The following is a 14114-nucleotide window of genomic DNA, read 5'->3' on the forward strand; positions in this document are numbered from 1 at the left end:
AACCTGGGAGTTACTTGGGAGAAAAGAAGTTCAGCCCCTTTGGCAAAATAGTGTCTCACCTTCTTAGATGTGAGGGCACATGATGCTCGGGTATGCCAGACCACTCGGTCTGGTTCCATGCTGGCCTCATTAACCAGGAGCACCACCTTGCTTGGATCTGTAGGCTGCAGAACAGCTAGGAGCCAGTGCTGAGAGTCCTGAACTTCATCCAATGCTATACAGAGGTCACTGACTATCCTCTGAAGTAGTTACTGGTACTGCCTATATTTCTCAGGCAGAGATGGTGAGGATGGAATGACAGCTTCATTAGGAGACAAGGATGAGGTTCTTATTAAGGCTGTCAAACCCAGTTAACTCATGCAATTAACTCAAAAAAATAAACTCATTAAAAAATTAATCACGATTAATTGCATTGTTAAATAGAATACCAATTGAAATTTATTAAATATTTTGGATGTTTTTCTACATTTTCAAATATATTGATTTCTAATACAAAGTGTACAGTGCTCATTTTATATTTTTATTACAAATATTTGCACTGTAAAAATGAAGTAAAATAGTATTTTTCAATTCACCTCATACAAATACTGTAGTGCAATCTCTTTATCTTGAAAGTGTAACTTACAAATGTAGATTTTTTTATTTCATAACTGCACTCAAACAAAACAATGTAAAACTTTAGAGCCTACAAGTCCACTGAATCCTACTGCTTGTTCAAACAAGTTTGTTTACATTTACGGGAAATACTGCTGACTGCTTCTTATTTACAATGTCACCTGAAAGTGAGAACAGGTGTTCGGATGGCACTTTTGTAGCTGGCGTTGCAAGGTATTTATGTGCTATGCTAAACATTCATATGTTCATTCATTCATGCTTCAGCCACCATTCCAGAGGACATGCTTCAACACGGACGATGCTCATTAAAAAAAAATGTGTTAATTAAATTTGTGACTGAACTCCTTGGGGGAGAATTGTATATCTCCTGTTCGGTTTAACCTGCATTCTGCCATATATTTCATGTTCTAGCAGTCTCGGATGATGACCCAGCACATGTTCGTTTTAAGAACACTTCCACAGCAGATTTGACAAAATGCAAAGAAAGTACCAATATGAGATTTCTTAGAATAGATACAGCACTCGACCCAAGGTTTAAGAATCTGAAATGCCTGCCAAAATCTGAGGGGGACGAGGTGTGCAAAATACTTTCAGATGTCTTAAAAGAGCAACACTCCCATGCGGAAACTAGAGAACCCGAACCACCAAAAAAGAAAATCAACCTTCTGCTGGTGGCATCTGACTCAGAAGATGAAAACGAACATGCGTTGGTCTGCTCTGCTTTGGATCGGTATCAAGCAGAACCCATCGTCATCAGAATAGACGCGTATCTTCTGGAATGGTGGTTGAAGCAAGAAGGGACATACGACTCTTTAGTGCATCTGGCACAAATATCTTGCGATGCCTGCTACAACAGTGCCATGAGAATGCCTGTTCTCGCTTTCAGGTGACATTGTAAACAATATGTGGGCAGCAGCATCTCCTGCAAATTGTAAACAAACTTGTTTGTCTGAGCGATTGGCTGAAGTAGGACTGAGTGGTAAGTGGACTTGTAAGTTCTAAAGTTTTACATGGTTTTATTTTTTAATGTAGTTTTTTTTGTACATAATTTTCCATTTTTAAGTACAGCTTTCATTATAAAGAGATTATACTACAGTACTTGTATTAGATGAATTGAAATATACTATTTATTTTGTTTTTCTACAGTGCAAATATTCGTAATCAGAAATAAAATGAGCAGTGTAGACTTTGTATTTTGTGTTGTAATTGAAATATATTTGAAAATGTAGAAAACATCCAAAAGTATTTAAATAAATGATATTCTATTATTTTTAATCATGCGATTAATCACAATTTTTTTAAAATCGCTTGACAGCCCTAGTTCTTATTGATACCTGCAGATTCAGATCAGTGTTCTCTTCCTCGTCCTCTGACAGATCAGTGGATGCAACATTGGAGAGTTGTGGTATAATTCATGGATGGAGCTGGGGCACCTCCCCGATAAGGCCAAAAGGAGGGACTTACTGGATGGAGGGAACCCATGATATCAGGTACCAGCAGCCCCTAGGAAAGTCATATTTGGCACGATGCTGTTCAGATCTGATTGCCTGTCAGGGCTCAGATTTACAATAGGAGATGATGGATCAGCCAGAGTGAACGACTCAGTCTAAGAACTGCTCTCTCTCCATTGGTGGAGCCGACAGTACCAGAGGGTGGGTACTCCTGCCTGGGAGTTGGAGAGGAGATGTTTTAAGGTCGCCGATGCAGTTTCATCCTCCAGTGTGGCAATCTCTCTCAGGAGGACTGGGCCGGAGAGGAGACAGAGGGTAAGGGAGCAAAATATCCTCCGCCGTAGTGTAGGTGTCTGTACGACCCAGTGTTTGGGGCGTTCCGACAGTCAGGACTGATGGCTAGGATGTATCTTGGGAAGTTGTAGTGGGGCAGGCCTTTGAAGGACGGGCCGGCACAGAATAAGAATCAGGTCCCACACTTCTGGATGGAGCTGGTAGGTATCGGTCCTTGTGTTTCAGAGCTGAAGCCATCAACAGCGCTAACTGATCCATTTTCTTACAGGCTTTACCCTCCAGGTCTTTAGAGGTCCTAGAGTCATCAGATCTGTACACAAAGGCCTGGACAGGCTCAGGAAGGGACCCCTTCTTTTACAGGCAGATCTGGACAGGGATCTGTCCTTGCAACCATGAAAGTGCCTCCTACAGTAACTCCTAACTTGGAGCTAGCTGGTGGGGGCTTGGAACCAGGGTGGACCGGCAGACCCCGTCAGCTCCCCTAAGTTCCCTGTGCGGCAGCCACCTGGCAGGCTATCAATTGCCGGGCAGTTCAGCTGTCCCTACCACCATTGCCATGTGCTGCTCCTGCCCTCTCCCTTGGAGCTGCTCCCAGGAGCCTCCTGCTTGCTGTGCAGAGGAAGAAGGGTGCTATTGTCAGGGTGTCCACCTCTCCTGTGCCCCACCTCTACAGAATGTGGGGGAAATGACAGGGCTCAGGATGGAGGGAGCTTGCTGGCAGCAGCTGCTGTCTCAATTTGCTGATCTACTTAAAAAAGGCAGTGTACTTAAAAGGGCAATGCGAGTTTCTCGCTCTCACACACACACAGACAGCGTGTCTCTCTCTGCCATGCTGTCTCTCCTCCCTCCATTCATGCTGCCTTGTAGAGTGGGAGGCTACATTAACAACGTGTTAACCCTTGAGGGCTCAGCCGAATGCTAGTTCATCCTTTAGCAGTAAGGCATTCACTGGCAAATATCCCACCCTCTGACTCCACCACCTCAACCAGCTGGACTTGTACTCCTAAATCCCTCAGGCACAACTGAAAGGGACCCTCTTCCGTCCCCAGACAACAGAAGGAAATTTTGGTTCAATATGGAGAAATAAAGATTTTATTAGAACCAACCACCTACCAACTCTGAAGGTTTCCCAGTCAAGTAGAGGTGCAGGAAATACTTCAACATACCAAGAGAGAGGATTTAGAATTTAGGGTAAAAACTCCAAAGAGCGGAGCATAGAAATCCAGAAGTCTAGACTTCAAAATAAAAGGGAGGCCTGAAAACTTCAGGATTAAGGCTACAATTTAATCATGGGTATTTTTAGTGAAAGTCACAGACAGGTCACGAGCAAAACACAAAAAATCATGACCAGTGACTTGTTCACGACTTATACCATAAATATGAACGATTGAATCTTTTTTGGTGGGGGCGGTGGGGAGCCCACAGCCCCAGCAGCCAGAGGGAACCCCGGCAGAGGAGCCTGCAGTACCAGTGGTGGGTGGTGGGGGGGGTGAAGCCCTGGGGGTGGGGCCAGTGGCTGTTCCAGGACCGCTGCTCAGGCAGCCTCCAGGGACACCTGCATTGGCTGCTGCTCAGGAGGTCCCCAGGGCCAGCTGCCCGGGGTCACCAGAACAGCAGCTGATGAGGCTGGCCCCAGAACAGCTGGCTGTGGGGCTGCCCAAGAGGCTGGCTGCAGAGCTGCTCCAGCTACGGCCAGTGTGGCTGTCTCCAGGGCCACCTGAGCAGCGGTCCCCAGGGCTAGCTGCTTAGGGGGCCATGGGGTCAGCTACACTGGCCGCTGCAGAAGTCACAGAGCTCTATTCATGATGGATTAACTCTGTAAGAGGAAGATTACCTCGTGGCCTTTTTAGACATGACCACAAACACATGAATTGTTTCTGTAAACATGCCTGTAACGGGGACTTTAGTGGGCTGCATCGCCTACTGGCTAATGCCCACCCAGTCTTGAGGACAGTGGAAGGGGAGCCTGGGGTCCACCCACTCCATCAGGGCCTGACAAAGATACCTAAGAGGGTCAACAGCGTTTTGCCTCTGAGTTATCCTCCCTGGGGTACTTCCTACTACTTCTTTCCTCCCTCAGCTTCTGGTCCCAGATAAGGAAAAAAGAAAAATGAAAAAGAAACCAAACAATCAGCCCCAATTGGGCTCAGCATATTGTTCTCTTCCCTCAGAGAGGCTTCTCTTGCCCCCTTGTCAGGAGACTTCAGGGTTGGTCTGTACTCCTCTCCTCTAAACTGGGTTGATCCCTGTTCAAACCGGTGTCTCCAGTTGGAGCATGCTCTTCAGGGCTGGTGGGGCATGGCTACCTGTGCCCAGTACCGTCCTTTAATCCTTTCTGGCCCACTGTGAGATTTGTGTACCCTATCACAATGCCCTTACCCTTTTCAAAATAGAAAAACCGCATGTCTATAAAATGCATACTGAGAGCAAACAGCTTGACTTTGCAAGAGAGGGTGGGAGTGGTAGATACGCTGGAGGGTAGGGATAGGGTCCAGAGTGACCTAGACAAATTGGAGGATTGGGCTAAAATAAATCTGATGAGGTTCAACAAGGACAAATGCAGAGTCCTGCACTTAGGATGGAAGAATCCTATGCACTGCTTCAGGCTGGGGACCGACTGGCTAAGCAGCAGTTCTGCAGAAAAGGACCTGGGGATTACAGTGGACGAGAAGTTGGATATGAATCAACAGTGTGCCCTTGTTGCCAAAAAGGCTAACAGCATATTGGGCTGCATTAGTAGGAGCATTGCCAGCAGATCGAGGGAAGTGATTATTCCCCTCTATTTGACACTGGTGAGGCCACAACTGCATCCAGTTTTGGGGCCCTCACTACAGAAAGGGATGTGGAGAAATTGGAGAGAGTCCAGCAGAAGGCAACAAAAATGATTAGGGAACTGGGGCTCATGACTTATGAGGAGAGGCTGAGAGAACTGGGCTTATTTAGTCTGCAATAGAGAAGAGTGAGGGGGGATTTGATAGCAGCCTTCAACTACGTGAAAGGGGGTTCCAAAGAGGATGGAGCTCAGCTGTTCTCAGTGGTGGCAGATGACAGAACAAGAATTCATGGTCTCAAGTTGCAGTGGGGGAGGTCTAGGTTGAATATTAGGGAAAAATATTTCACTAGGAGGGCGGTGAAGCACTGGAATGGGTTACATAGGGAGGTGGTGGAATCTCCATCCTTAGTGGTTTTTAAGGCCTGGCTTGACAAAGCCCTGACTGGGATGATTTAGTTGGGGTTGGTCCTGCTTTGAGCAGGGGGTTGGACTAGATGATCTCCTGAGGTCTCTTACAATCCTAATCTTCTATTATTCTATGACATGAATCAAAGCAACAAAGAATAGCAAGGTAACTGGGTGATCTTTAGGGAGTAACTTGAAGAAAGAAGCAGGGGTGTTTTGTCCTTTGGAATGGAAAGTTCTTAACCAACACCTGCAGTTCTCACTCTTCCACCTGAGAATATGGAAATTCGAAAAGTGTACTTTACAGAAACCCAAGGGAAAGCTAATAAGAGCTCAAAGAGATATCCCATCAACTTAAAGTCCCACCTAGGAGAGGAGGACAAGGAGTGAAGTAAACCCACTGTGGACCACGCTGGATTACAAGCAAAGTCAGTTTTTTTTGGTAAAATGAGTACAGGTCTACACTATGAAAATTTTGCCAGAATAGCTAAGTCATTCAGGGATGTGATGAGGTGCAAGCTGCCAGCAACATAGCCGTGCTGGCAATTTCAATTGTACTTAATATAGATGCAGTTATACTGACCCAAATTTGCCAGTACAGCTTATTTCACTTGGGGACTGCTGGAATAAGATATACTGGCAGAAGTGCAGTTTGGCCTACATCAGCTGACTCCACACTAACCGTGCTTTGCCAATACACTATACTGTATAGCTATATCAATTAAGTGCTCCTAGCGTAGGCCTGGATTGAGGAATAACAGAAGCTTTATCTATAGCCCAGAAGGCTGAAAGAGCATACTCAGAAAACAACCCAAAGGACTTTGAATGCAAGCTGAATGAGTTGCCTACGTTAAGACATAAAGCACCTCAGACTCCCCAGGACTTGCTAATCCACTTCCTAGACCCATTCATTTCTGTGACATGGAATTCTTCATTAGTGGACTTAGTTGAAGGCTTTAGAGGAAAATCTCAGTTCCTAGTAGATCAACTGGTTGCCTCCAGCATACTTGGACAGAGCTCCAATACTTGTGAACTGGGCTAACGCTTATTAGACTTCAGGACATTTCCTCCAGGACATTTGCTTCAGAAGACATGCTCTAGCCCTACAAAGGACATTTTGCTATACTTGGGATACTTCAATTGCATGAGATTTTAAAATTTCATTTATATATACAAATTAAAAATAAAGTGGAAGCAAAGACTATTTATAATCCTAACAAACTAAAAAACCCTAAAATTTTAAGGCAACAAGAAATATGTACTTAAAGACAAGTACATACATACGGTCATCAGAGACCAACTAGGAAGCCGCCCTTAAGGACTGCTAGTATGGGAGGGCTATACAACCTACATGTCCACAAGGCACATGCAGTCACCGTACAATGTTGCTACAAGGAAACCCGTCACAACTAGTTGGATTATAAATCTGCTCTCTTGATGTGTCAAGGCAAAAAAGAGTCTGGGAATCTAGAGAGAATGCTTAGGAAAAATGTATGAAACAAATATCAGTCTATTACTGTGAAGTGAATTACTTGTACTTCCCATTTTAAAAAAACCTTTAAAGTTAATATAAAAACATATAGCATGGTTTAAGAGTTAGAGAGAGGAGTTTAAGTACCTTGCCATAAGTCATGTACTTGCAATTAATTTTGAGAAATTTTTCAGTAAATGCTTCTTCCTCCTCTGATGTGGATGATACCACTCTTGCAGGACGAAAACATGCATAAGCTGGTGAAGTAGCTGCCTCATTTCGCTGAAGCCCATCTGGATCCTACAAAAGGAAAGACATTGTTTTCCAGAGTACAAAAAAAGAATACTCTCCTTTGAGTCCTGTACATTTATGTATGCTTCACTAGTTTCTTAGTTCAACATTTAAAAGTCATCTACCTTTTGTTCCAAGAGCATTTGACAGAAAAACTGAAATCATGGCTCCCAGTACATTAAACTGAAAAACAGACCAGATATAAAAGGGCCATTATCCTCAGCAAATGGAAATCGGCATAGTTCCACTGAAGCATAGCTTGACTTCAGCGAAGCTATGTTGACTTTTATAACCTGAAGAACTATCAGGCAATGAGAGTAGACAATGTAGTATCTGAAATATCCATGTTGCGCAAAAGGTAGGGAAACTGTGTGTATGATTTCCTTCTGGCTTCCATGTCAAAATAAAGTTATAATTGCATGACCAAACTGTGCCCTCAGTTACTCTTCTGCAACAGCAAAGAAGAAAATGGGAGATCAAAGAAGTAAGCTAGGGAAGTGTTTGGCACATGGGATCTATACATAAAACCAGTGAAAACTAAGCTTGACTTTCAGCTCCTAGTCTCAGGTTACAGCACTCACAGTTAGGAAAAAGACTGCATAAGTCTTAATAAATAATCACATCTGCTACAGAAGTGATTGACATAAAAACATGGAACCCCACAGTGGACAATTTTTTAAATAAGAAGACAGCTTAGGACCTACGCCAGGACAATTTCTTAGTGCACATATATACAGAAACAAGATCGGGACTGTTTCAAGCCTACATTACTCTTAAAACAATATCTACTGGAAAATACTCATGTTTTAAACACTTTTTTGGCACAAAAAACCCTGATATTTTCAGTTACACTGACGAGCAGGATATTTATTCTCTGGGACTTCCATCTTCCCTTTGGTTCTCTGCTATCCCACTCTCAGATCTCCATTACATCTACATTTAACTATTGGTACTTTATAGTACAGAGGTGTGGCAAATAGTTATCTGTCAGTTCATTTGGGTTTTTCACCTTACTTTAGGGCTTGTCTACAGTTGGAAGGTTACCTAAATACAAAGTTATTCTAGAATACTCTGGAACAGCAATTATAAAACAACCAAGTGTTGGCAAGCCCACAGACTAAGTTTCTCAAGGCAGAATTCTTCTCTCCCCTCCTCCCCCATGCCCACACAATGCCATGCACCTTTGTGGCACTGTATTACACCCCTTTAGTATCAGTGCTCTAACACAGAAGAGAAATAGTACATGGTTTTCAAACATTTATAGTTATGTCTAAATCACGTTTTCCTCAAGCAAAGCAAAACTAGAACAAAACAGTGATACTGGCCAGATGAGACGTTATAGGAATGGTGGCTACAAGGTAGACAGACATGCCGGTGTAAGAATTTTGTATTGCTTCCAATTACTGACATTTCTCATCTCTGATCATTGGTTTAAAACTGCTGCTCTGAGAGATCTCTTAAAGTACTAGATTCATAACTGGTATTCAGCATTATCTGAAGCTACATTTCAAGTTTTCAGAGGCTATACCTTCTTTCTTAGAGTCTCTTTTGCAATGTATCAGAGGGGTAGCCATGTTAGTCTGGATCTATAAAAGAGGCAAAGAGTCCTGTGGCACCTTATAGACTAACAGACGTATTGGAGCATAAGCTTTCGTGGGTGAATACCCACTTTCTCAGATGCACGTAGTGGAAATTTCCAGAGGCAGGTATAAATATGCAAGCAAGAATCAGGCTAGGGATAACGAGGTTAGTTCAATCAGGGGAGATGAGGCCCTCTTCTAGCAGTTGAGGTGTGAACAGCAAGGGAGAAGAAACTGCTTTTGTAGCTGGCTAGCCATTCAGTCTTTGTTTAATCCTGAGCTGATGGTGTCAAATTTGCGAAGTCTGGTCCTGAAGTTTTTTTGCTGCAGGATGGCTACCTTTAAATCAGCTAGTGTGTGTCCAGAGAGGTTGAAGTGTTCTCCTACAGGTGTTTGTATACTGCCATTCCTAATATCCGATTTGTGTCCATTTATCCTTTTACGTAGGGACTGTCCTGTGTGGCCGATGTACATAGCAGAGGGGCATTGCTGGCACATGAGGGTGTATATTACATTGGTGGACATGCAGGTGAATGAACTGGGGATGGTGCGGCTGATCTGGTTAGGTCCTCTGATGGTATCGCTGGTGTAGATATTTGGACAGAGCTGGCATCGAGGTTTGTTGCACGGATTGGTTCCTGAGTTAGTGTTACTCTGGTGCGGTACGTAGTTGCTGGTGAGAATATGCTTCGAGTTGGTGGGTTGTCTGTGGGCTAGGATTGGCCTGCCTCTCAAGGACCGTGAAAGTGAGGAATCATTGTTCAGGATGGACACACACTAGCAGATTTAAAGATTTGCTGCAGCAAAGAAACTTCAGGACCAGACTTCAAAGAGAAACTGTTGAGCTTCAGTTCATTTGCAAATTTGACACCATCAGCTCAGGATTAAACAAAGACTGAATGGCTAGCCAGCTACAAAAGCAGTTTCTCCTCCCTTGCTGTTCACACCTCAACTGCTAGAAGAGGGCCTCATCCCCCCTGATTGAACTAACCTCGTTATCCCTAGCCTGATTCTTGCTTGCATATTTATACCTGCCTCTGGAAATTTCCTCTATGTGCATCTGACAAAGTGGGTATTCACCCACGAAAGCTTATGCTCCAATACGTCTGTTAGTCTATAAGGTGCCACAGGACTCTGCCGCTTTTGCAATGGTTTATCAGATTGGTAGATAGGAACCCACATACACTGTCTCCTTGCACTCTGCCCTTTCAGCACTGCCCCAAAGCAGGTTCTCACAACCATGTTTGAATACAAATATTAGCCTCAAAGCACAGTGCTAGTATACAAAATATAAGTAACAACTTTGCAGAAAGCTGCAAGTACTAGATAGAATTATAAAGTAGGCTGATTTATTCACTGTAATGTTGAAGAGTAATTCTGTGCAAGTCACATGGAAATTCACTCCCTCCCTTTTAAAATATTGCTTAATTTTTAAAATAAGCCTTCTGCATAAGATGCACACATTTTAGTTGGTAATCCCAATTAAAAAACACAAAATGACCACAGAATCCACTTACCATGGATAAGCTTATTGTTTTTAACAAATCCTAGTGATTAGTGTACCGTTTGAATCCCATGTTCGAATGAGCAAATAACCGCTCAAAAACAAATAGGATAGCAACTGTTTCTTAGCACATACAGGACATTTCGACAGTTAGCCTTATAGTTGTGTCCCCTGATGGGTAGGACACAAGTCTTTATTTCACTTGAGTGATTTATTTCTCAATCTGTCTGCTAAATTCGTATCTCTATTCTAAATTTTCTAAATGTTATTCTTAGAAGTAATAAAAAGTTAGGAATGTCTTTTTGTAGATTTTTCCTGTTCGTTTTATAGTACTGCAGAACTTTCAGTTTCCTAGAGAATTTAGTAGACAGCATTCATAATTGCATAAAAAAAGGGTAAGGGGATGTAAGAATTTGATAACTGGGAGGAGGGTCAATAGGCAGGGAAAGGAGTAATAGTTGGAAGCTAAGGTGGAGGATGAAGAGAGTCAGAGCTCTGACATTTATGGGAGAAACTGAAGTTCTGCCAACTAAAGACTTTGTCCCAGAGTTTCACTTTTATCCAAGGGCGCAGACACAAAAATTAAGAATCAGACATTTAAAAACGGCTTCTAATTAGTACCTAGAAATCTGGCCAGTTTCCACTACTATATAATCCTTCATCACTCATCATCGTAATAGAACTATTCACCAAATCTTAGTTTTGCCACTTTGTTTTTTAATGGAAACATGCATGTGTACTTTTGATTTCTAGGTTTTTATTAAATATGTACTAAAGATTTCAAATGGAACATAGTCCCGATCTACGTTAAGTTTAAGTCAAACTTTGATAAGTTTCCTAGTGCAATATGTTTAAGTAAATGAAAAATTTTATGAATAAACTGGAATGATTCACCTGTTTGGTGTCATAAAATATGTATAAGGTGGTGCAGACTTACGTCCCTAGAGCTTGAGCATTTGTACTTTAGGCTACGTTACTGATATTTGGTGGAGCAATATTCACGGTGTGTTTATTTATTTTGTACACACACCGAAAGGTGTTATATTGTATATTGGAAATGAAAGTGAGATTTCAAATAAACTATGACAAATTTTTAATTTTTGCATATTGTTTTTGCAAATACATGAGGCTCAAGCTATGAGTGTGACCAATATAAAAGTTAAGAAAGGTTGTGTAATAGTGGGGAAGTGGCTGATTCTCTTAACTGTGGTTTTGGGTTTTTTAAATGGAGAATTTTTTGAAAGAATAAAAACTGTTCCTTTACCATAGAAATGTTGGTTTTTAAGAGAGAATTGTCTTTATGGAACACCATCCCTGGAGAATAAGCACACCTGTAGCAAGTGATCTTGAAGTCCCTTCTAGATAACAGCATTTGTTTTATGCCACAATGATGCATGATTTCTAAGAGATTACAATGATGTAGTCCAAACCATCCATAAATTCTTTCCTCTATGTCAGGAATCCCTTGTAAAGAGACTAAAGAAGACCAAACATAAGCAGTGCACATGTATCAATACGGCAAATCACCTTGAAGAATCATAGTAACTTTCTTCTTTGAGAATTGCCCATATGGATCCAGTGTCTTGGAAAGTTGACAGACAGTTGTGACTGTCCATGGCATGGGTCTGAGGAACATTATTTGAAGTGACAGGAAGATCGACTGGGTGTCTAGATGTCAAGCTGAGAGAGTAATGCTGCTTAACAGTGACTAACATTCCTTGGAAAAGGAATATTTAGGAACTAGATTTTCAATGGAAAGCTAGTTTCAGGTTTTATATATTACTGACATCTGAAAAATGTAGAGAGATGGAAGAGATTATTAGTTTTAATGAGCTGTGGATAAAACCATATATGAACCCGTTAGTGAAAGTGACCCAACTGATCTATATAGTTCTCTAACTGAACCAAAGGAAGTACAAAAACTCAAACAAAACAGTACCATATTTACTCCTAGGGGAATTCTGCACCAAAAATTAAGAATTCTGCACACAGTATTTTAAAATTCTGCAAATTTTATTTGTCAAAACACCACAATATAACCATGCCAGTATCAATTACTTTGTTACTTTATTTCAAAATCTCTGTCAGCAAGTGTATCTGTACCAACACAGACCAAAAAAAATTCAGGTAATTTTTTTTTTTTGGACAAATAGATTCCTTACTAGGCATATTAATATAGAATGTTGATTAATTCATTTAAATAATACAGATCTGTATTTCCTGCACCTGTCAGAAGCATTGCAAAGGCTTGGGGGAGTCAGGGGTAATGGAAGAGTTGAGGAAGAGGAAAGGAGCCTGGAGTGAATCTGGTGGGTTGTTGGGTGTGGGTGGGAAAAGTATTGTACAGGTTTATTTTTGGGTGGGAGGGCAGGATTGTTAGGGAGTTGGGGAGCTTTCTCCATGCAGACCCTGGCTGATCCCAAGCCTCTCCCATTCAGTCAGGCACATCTGCCCCTCCCCACACTCCTCATCCACATGGGTCTCTGCAGTCTCCTCCTCTATCCCATGTGTCCTGCAGTCCCCCTCCCCTGTCCCCAGGTTCAACCCTGTAACCCCACTAACTCCTGAGCCCATGCCCCAGTCTGTCCCTCCCACTAGCCATTCTGAACCCCAGTGTTTGACCCCCCAGGAGCACTGTGTGCCCCACTCTATCCTAACCTGGCTCCGCAGGCAGGGTGCTGTGATGACCTTAGTATCTATGAATCTATGAATTCTGCAGCACTGGGCACGCACAGAATTCCCCCCCGAAATACATTCTGCCCTAAAAGTGCTGCAGTTTCACCTTTTGCCCACCAGAGACTGCTGTGGTACCAGAACAGCAGGCTATTTTCATGCTACTGGCTGTTCTGGCAACACACCGACCCCTGGTGAGCAAAAGGTGGAACTGCAAGACTTCTTCACCAGAAATGTATTTTCTGCTGAGAAAAAAAATTCTGTGAAACACAGGAATTCTCTGCCTCCGTGGATGTGCAGAATTCCCCCAGAAATAATTATACTGAAGAAATTAAAGCTTTTAAAAATTGCTTTGGGTAACACAGTTTAGGAATATTTCATGTAGGATTTTAAACTTGCCCATTTTTCTTGAGTATACAAACCCAAATAAGAATTAAAACAAACGTAAGGTCACTTGTGCCTCTACCACAACTGGTATTGTGTAAAAACAAGACCATCCCTTCCTCCCTACTCTCCCCCCAAAAACAAGTTTCAGTAAAGATTCATTTACAAAAGTAGAATGCTTTCTTATGTAGTGCACCAAAATTCAAACAACCTGCACTCAGGCATGAGGCTTAAATCAATTTGGGGTTGGTTTTTTTGTGCTATCACCCCAAAATGATGTATTCTAGGATGAGATTACTTACTCCTGGGGGATTCATACCTTCCGCAGATTTCTTGACTCCCCCCGCAGAAAAATGTGGGAGCAAAGAAATCTGTCGGGAACACACGCCTCTTCCCCGGCAGCCCAGGCGCACCTGCTGGGAGCAACCGGCAACAGAGAGCAGATCACCACAAGGGGGAGGAGGGAGGCTGGGCATGGAGAAATGTTAAGGGGGTGGGACTGGGCATGTGCCTGCCTGCGAACGAGAGAGACTCACTCTGTCCTTCTCATTCGCTGTTGCTGTATCCCGGGCTTGGAGGCATAGGGCTGTGTGAAGCAGGCTCTGTCCCTTAGGCAGAGCAGAAATGTATCAACTAAGCAGGCAGGCTGATAACATTCCCATTGTTAATTGTT

At 42.7% G+C, this 14114-nt stretch overlaps 1 protein-coding gene across 7 annotated transcripts in view; it reads right to left on the minus strand.

The window, feature by feature from the left end:
• The window catches only part of OXR1 (oxidation resistance 1), a 467833-nt gene that overhangs the window by 90667 nt on the left and 363052 nt on the right, over positions 1-14114 (minus strand). For all 7 annotated transcript variants that reach the window (XM_084620223.1, XM_084620224.1, XM_084620222.1 and 4 more), the window contains one exon: positions 7157-7309. In XM_084620223.1, the coding sequence (XP_084476349.1) occupies positions 7157-7309 (153 nt within the window). The remainder of the gene's footprint in view (positions 1-7156; positions 7310-14114) is intronic.

The sequence above is a fragment of the Lepidochelys olivacea genome (assembly GCF_965140295.1).
Source record: "Lepidochelys olivacea isolate rLepOli2 genome assembly, chromosome: 2".
In the NCBI taxonomy this organism is placed as follows: Eukaryota; Metazoa; Chordata; order Testudines; family Cheloniidae; genus Lepidochelys; species Lepidochelys olivacea.